The sequence below is a fragment of the Festucalex cinctus genome, chromosome 18 (genome assembly GCF_051991245.1).
Source record: "Festucalex cinctus isolate MCC-2025b chromosome 18, RoL_Fcin_1.0, whole genome shotgun sequence".
NCBI lineage: Eukaryota > Metazoa > Chordata > Actinopteri > Syngnathiformes > Syngnathidae > Festucalex > Festucalex cinctus.
The window spans coordinates 9,132,481-9,148,842 of record NC_135428.1 but is presented as its reverse complement, the minus strand read 5'-3'; the positions used below and the strand labels follow the sequence as shown (position 1 = coordinate 9,148,842).

The window sequence follows — 16,362 nt, the reverse complement described above, 5'->3', positions numbered from 1 at the left end:
GCGAGAAAGAGAAATGGGAGATGGGGGTGGGATGTATATCATTAACGCGCCCCCCCCCCCCCCCCCCCCCCCTTAACCACAATCCGTACCGTATAGAGTAGACCACATTAAATGTGACCGACATTCACAAAATTGATTTAAAACGTGGTTCGTTGGTTCCCATTCCCGTCGGTTATTACCCAGCAGGGACCACCCCCACCGCACCCCCCTCCCCACTTCCGCGGCTCTCCGGCGATCGTGTCGCGGTGGCGGCGGACAGAGCAGCGGTGTGGATGTGAGGCGTCGGACTGATGTCTCTGCCTAATATCAGGAATCTAAAGTGTCTCTCGCCGGTCATGTGCCAGTGTAAGGTCATCTGCAGCAACCGGACCCTGTCGCTCATGTTCGGGTGTAAGGTAAGGTGAGCCCCGGGGGAGGGTGCATGCGGTGCCGGACGCTGGCTTGCAGCAACGTCGTTAACAATGTGGCGGTTTTACGAACGTGATTGCCGTCTCATATCCTGGATACTAGCTTGCAGCGAATGTTCACGGCTGAGCGGGATTTAAGTCCGGCACGTAGCAGTTGCGGCTTCACTAGTTTCCTGCAATGAATGAAATCACTATCGCCACAGTAGGCCAGGTCCTTCAGGGCTAAGCGGAGCTATTCATGCTGACTGGTCCACATTTAGGTTGGCATCATAACAGAGGGGAACTGCACTGCATGATATTTGACCTTGGGAAATGCATTTTGTCAAGCCCAGAGCCACTTCAATATCCTTCATCACCAGGGAGAGCCTATGAGAGGCTTTAGTCCTCCTTGGAATCAGATAACTGGAACGCTGCTCTTCTTTTCTCATATGGCCCAAGGAGGAATCTGAAGCAGCTGCTTTCTATCTGCAACAATGAATAACAACCTATCTTATATCGTTGTTTACGTTTACCTTTTTTATTTTTTATTTATTGTTTGGTCATAAATTCCGGGTTGCACACCTTGGCAGTAACGCATTGGACTTTGTGAATGCAATTCTACAACACGGAATTATGGTACATTAGTACACAGCAGAATCAGCAGTGTTAATTTAACACCTACATATAGTAAAATTTACACTAAATATAGTTACAATAGCACTTTAAAAGTGTTTATTTTGTTTTAAGTGAGTGAGTTAAACAACTCTAATGGTAGTTGAAATGTAACACTTGTCGAGTGTTGATTTTACACTACAGTAGTGTTAAAATAATACACCTTCGTGTTGCATTTTTTAAGGAGTATTAAATATAAGAAAATAAGAACAATAATAATAATTGGGTATGGGCGAGTACCGATACCAGGTATCGGTATCGGGCCGATACCAGCCTTTTTTCAAGTACTCGAGTACTCGTGACGCAGACGAGTACAAGCGACCGATGGCAGAGGGGGAAGACGTTAAGTGAGTCCTCCTTGCCTGTAAGTGGCGCTAGCTTGCAGCAGTTTTTCACCAAAACTTCACCGGTTTGGAAATACTTCAAAATTGTGAATCTTAAACTAAAAGAGCATTTTTGTGTTTTATTTTGAGCGTTAAGACTATTGAAGAGTGACTGTGCTGTTTTTTGTTGTTGTTTTTTTTTTGGGTCAAAATTAAAGGAAATATATTTGTTTAAAAATATCTTTTAGCGATTTTTTTATTTTTTATTTGTCAAAATGTACTACTGGTATCGGCAGTTGGTATCGGTGAGTACTGAGGGTCTGAGTATCGGTATCGGTCTGAACAAAAGTGCTATCGAACATCCCTAATAATAATAATAATACACCATCGTGTTGTTTAATGACACTGAAAACGGGTTGCTTTGATTAGAATAAAAATTCATGGGCCCAAACTCCTTCTGTCTGAAGGCCAGCTTCTTTTCTATTAAGCAACATAAGCGTAGAGTGACAGGCTACTTCGGATAATGAAAGGCCAACTAACGCCTCTTAAGTACGCCTGCATAACCAGTGAAAGAATTTTTTTTTTTTTCACATCTCATGGAAACACTACACAAAACAACATAAATTAATAGAAGGTCTTTTGGTCAAAGTTAAAAGTGGTTACCGCCTACTCGCATCTAATACAGTGACCAATGAGTGTTCCTACTGTCAACCAACACAGTTGCTTTAGCAAAAACACAGTAATCACATGAATTAGTGCCTCACTCCCCCTTTCATGAGTTTTTGCTTACCTCCTTGTGAGATGCCACGCCTCCCTTCTGGCAACCATTAGCCTCCCGCAGATTGAAGTTGCCCCTACAGTCCTCATTACCGACGGGTGACATCGAAATCTCAAACAAACATTTGCTTTGTTGTGTGAGCAACATGGCCGTAAACACATCAACCTCAATTCAATTGTAGTTGCCTCGGAAAGTAGCTGCAGTGATGCACAAGACTGTTCTAATGCCAGGTTTTTGTGGGATGAAAAATAATGGAAATTAAATTCTTCCATTACAGTAGCTTGTAACCTGTAGAACTCAATGTTTAAAATTAACCAATCACATTCAAGCTAATATAAAATGGGATTGAGAACACACCTGCCACCATTTTAGTGCCTCTCGTTAACCCCAAATAAAGCTCAGCAGACCAGAATGCACGTTTGGTCACAAACACATTACAGTGAAGCATGGTGGGTATGTTTATTTTTAGCTCGACATTATTTGTGGTTGATCTTTTTTTTTTTTTTTTTTTTTTTTTTTTTTTTTTTTTGTTACGCTCTATAAATAATAGCATTTGTCTATAAAATTGCTTTAAATACGCCCCTGCAGAGGAGCATGGACTTGACTCTCTGTCAATAAGGGTGCCACCTACTGTAGTGGATGTGCAATTACACTTTATTCTCGTATGGCAATAAATAAATGAATAAATAAATAAATGAATAAATAAATACATTCATTGGAGTCACACATGCACCCCAAGGGGCCCCGCCCCCCTAATTTGAGGAGGAGTGGCTTAAAAAGAGGCACCTAAATTGGTGGCTGGTGTACGGCAAGTGTGTGCTGATCCCACTGAACAAGTTTGAACATGACTAGTTAATTCCGAACCTTCTCATAAAAGGGCGTGTAACCACATTGTTTCAAGTGTTTATCACGCCCCCTTTTGAAAAGAACTAAAAAAATAATCATTTTAATAGTAGGTTTGAACACAAAACCTGTCATTTGAATAAGGGTGTGTAGACTTTTTTTCTTTATTTAGTCACTGTACTATAAAATAAACACATTATACAAGAACATAAACATTTATGTTTAAAATTATTCTTTGATAATGTGTGTTTACTAAACATTTTGGAGTGTCACAAAAGGCAACACCTGTCAATGAAATCCTGAACTGCCATCTTGTGCTCGACGCTTCAGACTTTGAAGTTGTCCGACGTCGGGGGCGTTTGTATTTCGAGGTTCCACTCTACTCATTATGCACCCAGCAGCCCGAGTGGTCCCACGGTGGGTTGTTATTGGTGCTACATTACTTGAGCCAGTCTTTTGGGCCATCATGTACCAACAATATATTGCAGCTTGTATACATTTGGTGCAAAAGGATCATCTTTTCCAAGGTGATCTACCGTTGCTTACATAACAATCGTTTTGGGATGGCGCCTCTCGGTCATCTTATATTCAGGATCTTAATTAAAAGGGTCTTTCATGTGTCTGGAAGCATTCATGAGCGCTTTAATGGCCTCTCCTATGCTTAATGCACACTGGTGGCTGCACAAGGCTTAATGAAGACGGACTGTCCTGCTCAAGTGCATCTTTAAAGATACAATACCGCGCGGCGCTACGTCGAGGATCGAGTTTAAACGGGGTATTAATGCGTTTAACGATTGAAGGCTGGGATCAGTGCACCGTCATCGTCTAGATCCAGATCAATGATAGCCTCGCTCGCGGGATCGATTCGGGTATAGCTTTACTGGAAAATGGGCAAAGCGGTGACCTCATGTCAGACGAAGCAAGAGTCACGGGGGATTTAAGTATCACAAGATGGCTGTGATGTACATGTGAATCACTGGAATCGCATCATCACTTTACGGCTTCGACCTATTTCAAATCGAGCACTGTACGCTTCAACTGTGACAGTCTGAGAAGCAGCAAAGAGGAATGAGTGGCAGCACATGTTTACCGATGCACCTCATGTCTAAGTCTGAACCGGGCGGGGTCACCGCTACCTCCTTAACTTGTTCTTTCCACTTCATCTGATATCAAACACTACAGCTGTTCCTTGCAGATTGTAGGAGCAAGTCACACTCACGGGGTCTTAGAGCGTCGGAAATAAATTCTGCTTTGTTTTTAAAATAGAAAGCGGTAAAGAAAAAAATAAGAGCAATAGAAAGGTAAAACAAATTGATCACATTCAAATGTGGTTCTTCTTCGCCAGGAACTGTCCGATGCTCAAGGCTAACGGCTAACTCTCACTTATTTCTAGGGTGTAACAATATCATCACGACAACGTCACAATACGATATTATCAGGGTATGAAGCTCATGACAGGACAATTACCACGATATTGTGGGGAGGTTGGCGAAATTTAAAAAAGGTCACAATATTATAAAAAAAGAGCTCATACTAAAAAAAATGTAAAAAAAAAGCACAACACTGTGCTTTTGTACATAACAGCAATGCATATAAACCACCTACGATCTCTAATAATATTGAGGCGCTTACTTGTTAACTCCTTTGCTCCCAAAAACGTATAAATACGTTCTATTTTAAATGTTTAAATGTCCCAAGGGCGTATTTATACGTTTTTATATATTTTTGGGTTTTTTTTATGCTCAAGCATACAAAAGGCTTTGATGCAGCCTCTCAACTGCAAAGAACGGTCGAAGAAATTATTACACAAACGGCCAGTAGGTGGCAGAAGAGCCATGTTGAAAAAAGCTCAATATAACTTGTGAATAATGATGAAACTTAGCTATATTCTAATACTAATTGCTGGAAAATTGAAACTGATAGAAATACTCTTGTTGTTATATCAATAGAACTCAATATTCTGTGGGTCTTGCAAAATCAGTCAAAATCCAGTAAAACAGCGAACTAGATTGCTTCTGTGAAAATGACTGGGAGTGAATGAGTTAATGCACGCCCACATTGAGTTCCTTCACATATTACGTTCCCCTTCATCTGACAATTTGTGTAGATTTTTAACATAGAAGGGCCAAAACATCCCTATTGAAAACTAAATTGCACTAAAAAAAAGCAAGCCACCAGAGGGTGCTAGAACTGCACAAATGGAAATCAACCTGACTTTTTTTTTTTTTTTTAACTGATGTGCTGCTTTTAAATATCGTGAACATGACGACGACGATATTGTGGTTTTTATATCATGATATTGCCCTTATCGTTACATCCCTACGTATTTATATAAACTCTGTTTCACAAGTGGCAATGTTATTGAGTCCAATGGAAGAAAAATATCAGCGTACTGTAGTAGCCCATACCTTATTTTGCATTTTCCAATCTAACATCCTGTAATCCATTATCTAACTTATTAAAAAAAACACTTTTCAGAGAAACACCAACGCACCACTAAAACCAATTACGCTTCCCTCGTTCACAGCATGCTTGTACAGTAGGCCGCGTACATCCGTGTGCGCTCACTTTGCATCCTAATGTGCAAAGCGATTATCTATTAAGCTGCATTCTCACTGACGCTCGAGGTGAACTCCTGACTTGTTCGCGTTTGTGCATAGGCAGCCAATAAGAGACGTGCACCTTATTAGAGTGCAACGTGCTGACGGGGAATAATTAGCCGGCTGCATCAAAAGCGTTGCTTCTTATCATGCAACCGGAGACCAGCGGACTTGCATGGAAGGGCATGTTTGTTCCCAGTGAAACCATTAAGCAGGACACTGTTTAAAAATTAAAAAAAATCCCCGTCACGCATGTTTGAGGGTGCTGGAAGGTGAACACCAACATTGATTACATTAGTAAAATATAAACGTTTATTTGCTCGGAGTTGAATCATTCTGTAGAAAATGTTCATTTGTTTAAATATATGCCTTGTTATGTGCTCAGTATGAAATGGTATTACAGCTAATAAGCTACATTTGTTTGAATCAGAGTTCGTATACTTTTGGAATGTTCCTTATAGTTTGTTTTGGGAGAGAGAAGTCTGGGCTCCCCTGCTAGGTGATGGATGGATGGAGTTAGTTTTTGTTTCGTTTTGACATTCGTTTATAAAATATAGTTTTAAATAATTGTCAAGGCAGCTTACATCGTTTTTATTAGTTTTAGATTTCCTCCCCTAATGCTTAGTTTTAGTTTAGTTTTAGTGTTAGTTTTTTTTTTATTATTATTATTGTTTAAAGATTAAAAAAACACACCAAAATAAGCATTGTAGAGTAAAATATAATCAAAATAATTTTAAAGCCTTTTAAAAAATAAACAAGTAGATTTGTCACTTGAATTCCTGTTGAGAAGTATAATAAATGGTTGTACAGTGTACTATTTTTTTTTTAAATACTGTATACACATTTTTCTTTCATATATGAACCAACCAGGAATATTTTTTTAAAAAAAGTATGGAACAGGACCAATACTGCCAAAATAGTAAATATATAAATAATACATAAATGCATAAATAAATACATAAAGTGAAAATATGAATGGATATAAAAACATAATTCAAAAATTAAATACATAAAAATAATATAAATGGAAATAAAAACAACATATAAATAAAATAAGTACAAATAAAAATGTATACAAAAAACAAAATTTTTTTCGTTGATGAAAATATTTTTTTTCAATTTTGGTTTTATTTTGTTAGTTTTTATTAACTAAAACAATGATAATATTAATAATAATAATAATAATCATCATCATTTGCATACAAAAAACAACTTTTTAAAGACGATGGATGATACTGAGGTGTTGTTTGAAAGTGTAGTGTAGCAAATAAGTTGGTAAGAAAAAATTGGAACCATTTTCACAAACAAAATTATACGCATCATAAACATTACCTTTCTGATCACCCCATACCTAAAAGCAGATTTCTTGATACATGTCATGTACTGGGTGCCATTAATTGCCTTTGGTATTTTTTATTTTTTTATTTTTTAACAATAGAATTATATTCTGCTCTATTTAGCAGATAGGTGTCCCTTCTGGGAAATGTACCTTCATCTTTGTTTTTTTTCTTCTTTCTCCATTTCCTGTTTTTGAGATAAGGACGCGAGGATGCCAACACAGGTAAATGTCAGATCAGATTTGAAAATATGACGATACATTTGCGCCATCAATGTTGCAGATGAATCCTCTCACAAAAAGAAGAAGCTCATTAATTCAAGAAAACGAATGAAGTGGAAATATACTAGGGCGAGGACACGAGTGGAGAAAATGCCAAATTGAAAGGGGGTAGAAGAAAAGTTGTTTTCTTTATGTATTTTTTATGCTTCCCTCTCCGCCTCACTGTTGTAATGCAAACCGAGTAGGCTGCAGTGGGAATACATATTTTTAGATTGTTACGCTGTATCACTGAGAGTATATTTTACAGGTCATTTCCAAAGACTGTAAATGACCAAAACACTGCATTATTTTAATTAAAACATTTGTATGTTGTTGCTTTAAATTTGCATTACAATAATGAGTATATTCGAATCTTTTATCTTGATATCATTTGGCACTCTTAACTCATTCACTCCCAGCCATTTTCACAGAAGTAGTCCCGTTCGCTCCCGGCTGTTTTACTGGATTTTGACTGATTTTGCAAGGCCCACAGAATATTGTGTTTTATAGCTATAAAAGCATGGAACCTATCAAAAGAAAGATTAAAGTCTCTTCTTTCATCAGGAAAAAAAAAGTGTTTCTATCTGTTTCCGTTTTGCAGCAATTAGCATTAGAAGAGAGATAAGTTTCATCAGTTTTCACAAATCTATTTAAAATTGTAATTGAGCTTTTTTTCTACATGGCCCTGGTTGATCTCCTTTGCTCTGCTGCCACCTGCTGGCCGTTTGTGTAATAACTACCATTTCTGCAACCGTTCTTTGCAGTTGAGAGGCTGAATCAAAGCCTTCTGTATGCTTTAGCATAAAAAAAAAAACGTATAAATACGTCTTTGGGACACTTAGAACCTTAAAAAAAACATATTTACACGTTATTGGGAGCAAATGAGTTAAAAGTCATTTACCTAGAAGTGGTTTCAGTAGTGCATATAATGTAATATTGCTGTTGGTTTCTAAATCCACCAGTAGTCCTAAATGAAGGCGAGTGTGTTAGCATGCCAACTTTGATTCGAAACAGAATAGATTGCTACAATATCCTGCCTGGCAGGACTTTTAAATATTCCGGCCCACAAAGTGTGTTGTTGTACCACACACAGCTACAGGAAGACTAACACTTGTCAAAGTGTTGGGCTGAAACACCTTGGAGGATAGTCAGAAGGTAGCACTGGCAGAGGATGAGTGGATCGCCTGTCCTCGTGAGGCACACGGATGCATAATAAAAATAAATAAATAAATCGATGAAAAGTGTACTGTTGGCTGGCAAGGTGTCTCGTTGGCAACTTAAATTGTTATCGTGCTGGGAGAAGACACTGACAATTGAACTGAGAAGAGATTATTTTTATTTTTTTTTTAGTATGATGACCTGAAGTGGAAACAATAAGAAAGTATCATTGTGTATTGAAACAGTGAACAGCGCCTTGTATTGAAATTAATAGCTTTTTTTTTTTTTTTCCAGTAGTGAAAATAGAAGGAGGCATCACAATAAAAAACTATAATGAATATAAAAAGTCTACACACCCCTGCTCAAATGCCAGGGTTTTATTGTGATATAAAAAAAAAAAAATCAGAAGAATTAAATTATTTGCATAAGCCAATTGAAAGACAAATGAGATATATATATTTTTTTCGTTTTGTTTATAAAATTTGGTTTTAATTCATTTTCAGGGCAACTTACATAGTTTTTATTCAGTTTTAGTTTCCTTCCATGCTTAATTTTAGTATTATTATTATTATTATTATTATTATTATTATTATTATTATTATTATCTTATGATTTTTTAAAAAAACACCACAGTAAGCATTGTGTAGTACAAATTAAACAAAAATAATTTTGTTTAGAAAATTTTGTTAGTTTTAATTAATTTTTTTTTTGGTATCAACTTTGGAGTTTTATTCACATTTCTCTGTCAAGCTCTATTATCTTATTGTACACGACACAATAATTAGTCGTCACGACATGGAAATTGAGCAGAAAAAAACACTCATCTTAGGAGCAGCTGTTTAAATTAATAATGGTTATTTTATCAAGTCTCAGTGTGGATTTTTTTTTTTTTTTTTTCACAAAGTAATGCATAAATGAGGAGCTTCTCACAGTTCTTTTAACATTTGCCGTCTGAAGGTTCTTGGACAAATTACTTGCCTGAGAGGGCAAGGTTGAATTTCCTCCCTTCACCTAACGCGCAGTCATCGAAAAGCTCAAGCCGGCTCCTTGAATTACAAACCCGCATGATGGAAGATCGCGTTTGACATTTGCTCTACATTACGTTAACTCGTCCAACCATTACGGGAACGGCTTATTCGGCCGCTCCGCGTGGGATTATCATCACAATACATGCAAAGAGACTGTTACAGTCACCTTTACAACTGATTATTCTTTTAAGAAACGCACGTTTGCCACTCGTCTAGCATGTTTTGGAAAAAGTTTGAATTTCTAACGAGGCATTTGTTTGTCATTTTAATGGAGTAGATGGAAAAAAAAAAAAAAAAAATTTCAGAATTTTCCCGCCATTTTCAATCATGTTCCGCCATTTTGAAATTTCTGAAAACTGTGAAATGTCAATGGAATATTTGTACATTTCTGTGCGTTATCTGACTTTGGAGCCAGTCAAGAATTCAAATAATCTATAAAATATATCAAAAATAGTTTGAGAGTGTATAGCAAAGAGAAATACAACCAGCTAGGGTTCATTCGTGTGGGAAAAATGCCAACAAATATTGTTTTTAGAGCTGTCAAAATTAATTGACAAGTAATTGAGGTTCAAATTAATCGACGCCATTTTCCTATTTAAAATTGTCCAAATCTTCTGATTTCAGAATATTATCAGCAATTGTTCACTGGTTTCTGTAGTCCTTCATGAAAAAGACTGATTATCTTCTGTGTTTAATCAATATAAGACATTTGCAAGCATCTGTTGTACTTTTTTTTTTTTTTTTTTTTAAATCACCATACAAATATGAGGTACGAAATAAACAGTAATCAGGGAAAAACATGTTTTTTTTTAATACAACAATTAAAATGAATCCGATTAGTCGGTTAATCAATTGACTAATCGATAGATTAATCTATTCTAAAAATATTCGCGAGTGATGCACTAATTGTTTTATGTGGTGGAATCTTCACGATAAATGTCTCAATTTCAAGAAATTCAAAATGGTGGAACATAGTCAAAATTGGTGGGAAAATTCGGTTATTTTTATTTTTTTTAATTTTTACCCCCTAAATATTGGTAAAAAAAATAAAATAATTAAAAAAATAATTACCCAGAAGCACCAAATGTGCAAATAGTAGCGGTGCTATATACATTTAAAAATTGAGCTTACCAAATTAAAAATACTGTACATAAAAAGGGATCATTTAAGACGTTTTCGATGTTGTGCGTTTGCCAAAGGTGCACAAAGCAGAATTGAATTTACTGGTCACAATAAACGCACCTCAAGCTCCCAAGCCAAGGTAGATTGTAGAGAGAAGCGAAGCATCAACTGCCATGCACCTCCCCCCACCAGTGGAACAGAAGGCAACATGGCAGCGTGATGGTTTGGTCATGCAGGAAACGGCGAGCACCAAAGAGCTTCCGGACATTTTCTGGCGCTCCTTGTCTCATTGATTTGCTTTGTTTATGTTTGTTTTGTTTCGTTTTCTCCACCCAATAAAGTGAATTTAGCGAGATAGGAAGGAGCTGGTGGTAATAAATAAATAAACTGACATATAGTAAAATAATGTTTGTAGTTAATGAAAAATCAGCTTTGAATTATGGCAGCGCCAACAACAAACAATTATCTTTGGGGTCGCTGCGCTGTTGTTTTCTGCTTCAATTTGTCAATTGTCATTTACAAGCACCCCCCGCCTTTCGCCTCCTTGCCTTACTTGCTGTCTCAGTGAAATGCGATCCAGGCCCGATGCTGGCAACCCCCCCCCCCGACTGTGGCACTGCAATCTCTGTTGCTAGGCAGCCTCGCTCGTGTAACTCCCTCCTAGTCCCCCCACCCCCCCCAAAAAAATGAAACAATGAGTAGGCTAGCCATCAGACAATTTTTTTTTTTTTTAATGACGTCTTTTTAGGACGACTCTTGACGCGCACATGATGGAAAATGCTGCGTGCGAGATTTTCTGTCTTCGCACCTCCGCAACAAAAACTCGCGTGTGTGGTGAACGCGGTGGGCCGCTGGCCGGATGCCCGCGTGTGGGTTAGCTACCAGCAGGGTGTGGTGTGGTGGTGGGGGGTTAAGGTTACGGGGGGAAGATCATGCATGATCTCCGCCCAAGTGCTGCGTGAGTCACACGGCGCTGAGGTTGCGGAGGACGCCGCCGTCGCCGTGCCAGATCGAATGACTTCACATTGTGCTAAAGTCGCCCAAAAATTATTAGGTGACTTTATTTAAATAGTTGCTTTATTTTTTATAAAAATGCTGCAAGTGTTTACATTTTCAAAAGCTCACTTCTACAACTCTCCTTGGAAATCACAATGTCCCATCACTGGTGAGCTATTTTTAGAAAAAGCCTGACCCCTGCATTGAATAATATAATATAATACCTCGGATATAAAAATATACTTTTTGAGTGCACGATTTTTTTATTTTGTATTTATTTTATTAAAGCCACGGCAGATTCCGATATTTGGCAGGATATAATTCTGATAACTGATTAATTAGCAGACTAATTAGAAAAATATATAAAGAGTAAAGTAACTTCATTTTTGGTTCCTTAACACTTTATTAAGAACAATAAAGATATTGACTGTTTTACGTTACTTTGTCCTTAATGTTCAATTTTACAATAGAGAAAATAAAATTGGAAAAATCTGCCAATATTTTGCTGATATTCTTTTTTTTAAAAAAATTTTGAAAAAAAAAAAAAAAAAGTGGTAATTTTGGTGTGAGATTGCTAATATTGGCTTGCCGATTAATCGGATAGCAATATATATATTTTTTATAACCCATACCAATTGAAGCTTCTTTTAATTGAGTGTCTCTTTTATCCTTGTTTTTTTTGTTTTTGCAGCAGATTCCGATATTTGGCAGGATAAAATTCTGATAACCGATTAATCGGCAGATTAATTTTAAAGCTTTATTATGAGTAAAATAACTTGGATGTAAATGTCTCTTTGTCTAATGTTTAATGTGTTATGTAAATAATTAATATTGGCCAATTAGAATCCACCTGACTGACTGACTGAATTAATCGGTGCATACCAGGGCTGGACTTTTGGAATTTTAATAATCGTTTAGAGCTATTGTTGAACTTAAAATTGTCCAACTCATCCAACACTGATTATCTTTTAGTCAAAATGAGATTTGCGAACACTTGCTTTTACTGTGGAAAACGATTGAATCGTGAACAAATCAAAAAGGTTGGTGAGTATAATAATACTAAATCGCTAAATAATACTAAATAAACAACAAAAAATGTTTTGGATCACACTTTAATACAAAATAAAATTCTATCTGATTAATCGATGGAATAATGAAAAATATTTGCTTGTGACAGGCCTACGTTTTGTTTGTTGTCTCTGCAGAAGTACAGGTACCAGGATGAGGAGACGCCCCCCTTGGAGCACAGTCCAGCACATCTGGCTCCAGGGAAAAGTGCCGAAATGCTGCACATGAGCGACAAGAACCTCGCCGCCATGGAGGCCATACATGGCTACACGCCGCACACGCATATCTCTCCCGTCAAGGTGAGGACAACACGCACCACAAGGCTGTTGTTGATCAATACCCAACACTATTAACAGCAGCTCAATTGCGGTCTTTTATTTTTATTTTTTTTATTTTTTAATGAGCAGAGGGAACGGAGCGAGACACTGAGCTCTGCCCCTCCAATTTAAATCGTGTCCCGCTCGGTTTGAGCCACGGTGGTCATGGAGCGTTGTCCTGCGGGGTGCTGTGAGGTATTTGGGGAAGAGCTGTCAAAATGGCAGCAATGTGAATAAACGGGCAGTGGCAAGTGAGCGGCTCATTAGCGGACACTGGATGTCAGACGACAGCATGCTTTTAATGGTATTTTAATGAGCATCACATCTGCATGCTAGCATAGATTAGGAGGAGATGGGGAAAATGATGCTGCTGGAGAATTGTTTAAAATGGGGCGGAAACTCGACTGTAGTGGTTTTTAAACTGGGTTCCATCGGGTTAGGGTTAACCTAATCCAGGGGTCAGCGACCTTTCCTGTCAAAAGAGACATTTTAGGCCAAATAAATAAATAAAAATTTGTGTGGACTGCAAAAGGTTTAAAAATTGTGTGTTTGTGTTGGTCTAATGTACTGAGGGCTCAAGAGCTAATTAGAGCTGCACCATAACACAAAAATATGCTATATACGTAGATATTCATTATCTTCTACCTTTTGTCTTGCGGTTTTGGATGTTTTTTTTGTTTTTGTTTTTTTTAATGTACTTTTCTGACCTTTTTGTCAAATGTCTGACATAATTGGTAATTTTATATTTTATATTTATCTGCATCTCTTACTTTTTTGGACATTTTATGGCCATTTTTTTTTTTTTTGCCTTTTTTGCTATCAATATTCTGATTTTTTTGGCAATTTTATTTTATGGTCGTTTTCGGGATTTCTTCTTTTGTTTTTGGATATTTGATAGATACATTTTGAACATTTTCTTTTCTGACTTTTTGAAAATAAATGACTTTTTGGCAACTTTGTGTACATTTTATGATTTAATAAAATCATAATTTTTTTTAATTGTAATTTTTTGCTTTTCTTCTTCCTGTTTGGACGTTTTTTGGTAATTCTTAAAACTTTTTCATCTACCATCATGGCTCTTTTTTTTTTTTTTTTTTTTGAGAACTTCAAAAATTGAACTTTTGAATAATTATTAATCATTTTTATCTAAATAATTAATTTAAAGAATATTTTAACTATAAAATAAATATGTAAAAAAAATATTTCTGCCATTTTTTTTTATTATTATTTTTTTATAGAGATTCACAGGGACTAAAGAGCCACATGTGGCTCTGGAGCCGTGGGTTGCAGACTCCTTGTGGCTGGGATACATTCACATGTATAACGGAGCGTACGGTGTTCCACAGGGCTCAATTCTGGGGCCTCTGCTGTTTTCCTTGTATGTGCTGCCACTGGGTTCCATCTTAACAAAACATTTTATTTTTCAATAAAGAAGGATTTTGATTTGAAACTGGCTGAGTTCAGTCCCACCAACCACTGTTCTGCTGTAGCAAAAATGTGTCCAAAAAGATCTTCTTGCCTGATTTTAGTCATTAAAAAATGTAGGAAATGCAATGTCCCTTACCAATCTTTCTTGGCGGCTTGATTAATTCCCCTAATCTTAGGGGAAGTTGTCATCCAGCAGCGAGCTGTGGAATCAGTAATTATTCCGAGATGAGAGGTGCGCCATTTAGAACGGCGACATGTGGGGAGACGTGCTTCTTTCCCTAAAATCTACCATTACCGGATAATCAAAGTCTATTTAATTTCTTTCTTTTTTTTTCTTTTTTTTTTTTTTTTTTTACTCTGGCGTGTGCCGCGGAGTATTTCAAATCCATTACATGAGTCATTCATTCTTCCCTTGCTAGCAAAAATATATTTCTTCCCTCCGCATGTTTCGGAAATGCAAGCGTTGTTTTACACTCAATGTGATTGAGAGCTACTTTGCTGGGTTTTTTTTGTTTTTGTTTTGTTTTTTGACAACATAGTAGCAGAGGTGCCGCGCCGGATATAAAACAGGATGCAGGGCAAAATAATAAACTGAAGTAGAACGCGAGCGAAGTTGATGATAGAAGTATTTGTGTGCGGTCAGCAGGAAGCAAGAACTTCATGCCGGAGAGCCGAAAGAAAAGGAAGCTGACGATTTTGAGAGGCCAGCAAAAAAATAGTTGTTGATTTCGGTCTTTTAATGGAATGATAAATAATATAGCAGTGTCTGTGCTTTTCCTTTTAATTACCACACGTTAAACAATAAACCTGTACTAAACGTTGACGAAATGTTGTAATAATATATCCGTGGATGAGCAGACATTAGACACATACAACGTACCGTCATCATCCATCTAATTTCCCAACATGCCTGTTCTGATGCATTTATTACAATCCATTAAAACTGTCTTCAATGCAGTGCAATAATCAGGCATTTAATGGCACAAAATAAAGCACGGATGCAAAATTGATTAACTATAGGGCATGTATGCGTATAATATGCACCTGCTGACACTTTATTTCAGCATACTTGATGGATAATGTTAGCTGATGCATCGTTTTTGTTGTGGTTTTTCTCGTTAATTTCATAAAGAATAATCAAAAAGAAAAACATGTAAATAGCTTTTTTTTTTCATTTTTTATTTTTGTTATTATTATTATTTTTTTAAACTCTGCTAGCCTGGTGTAATATCATTTTTTTTTTTTCCCGGAATAATCAAAAGTGATTAATTTAAGTGTTTTAGGGAATAATATATATATATTACTATGTTGCAGTGAGTTAGTTTGTAGACAACTGGTTTCTCTCTATTTCCATATTATAGTTTTTACACAACCTATTGATTTGTAAGCGTCTCCTCCCACTTCGCACTGCGCCCAACTGCGCCCTCCTATTTAGCAGAATATCATACAAAAAGCAACGCATGAAATTCGCATATTCTTATGAATGACTTCCTATTAAATTTGTGAGGTCACATGTTGCCTACATCCCTCCCTTTTCTTCTTGGCAGCTGAGTAAAACAATAAAAATGCAAATGACAATCCAAGTTCTAACCCTAAAAATTAAAAGCACAGTTAATATGTGTAATGAAACGTCATTGGTGTCATTAAAAGTCAATAAATCAGCTTCATAGAGCCCGTCCAGACTATCGGGCTTTAAAGTTGAACAGTGGAGTGTTTTTAATGAGGTGTTGATGACAACTTGGAAACATTAAGGGCAAAGACATAAATAAGCAAGGCCTGGGAAAATTGGTGTCCTCGCATTTGTCAGAAGACGAGAGGTCGTAGTGGGAAGCCAATTGAGAAAATGCAAGTCTCTGGGGGTTAAATTAAATGCTTGAACTCGCTGCTATTTTCACAACTAGTGGGATGTGCTTCATCAGAACTGTTATTCAGTAGGCTCTGCTCGTAGTAGAATAGGAGCTTTGTACAGATTGTGTTTTGTTTACAGCATTAATCTACCTGACAGGTCCGCGTGATACTTCAAACAAACTTGCTTAACCACAATAA

The 16,362-nt window shown here is 36.9% G+C and overlaps 1 protein-coding gene across 1 annotated transcript in view; it reads left to right on the top strand.

Annotated features, from left to right (window-relative positions):
* The first annotated feature begins 207 nt into the window (after positions 1-207).
* Positions 208-16,362, top strand: part of dlg4a (discs, large homolog 4a (Drosophila)) — a 37,386-nt gene continuing 21,231 nt past the window's right edge. Inside the window, exons 1-2 of the mRNA XM_077504942.1 lie at positions 208-395; positions 12,709-12,870. Of these exons, the coding sequence (XP_077361068.1) occupies positions 291-395; positions 12,709-12,870 (267 nt within the window). The 5' untranslated portion in view covers positions 208-290. The remainder of the gene's footprint in view (positions 396-12,708; positions 12,871-16,362) is intronic.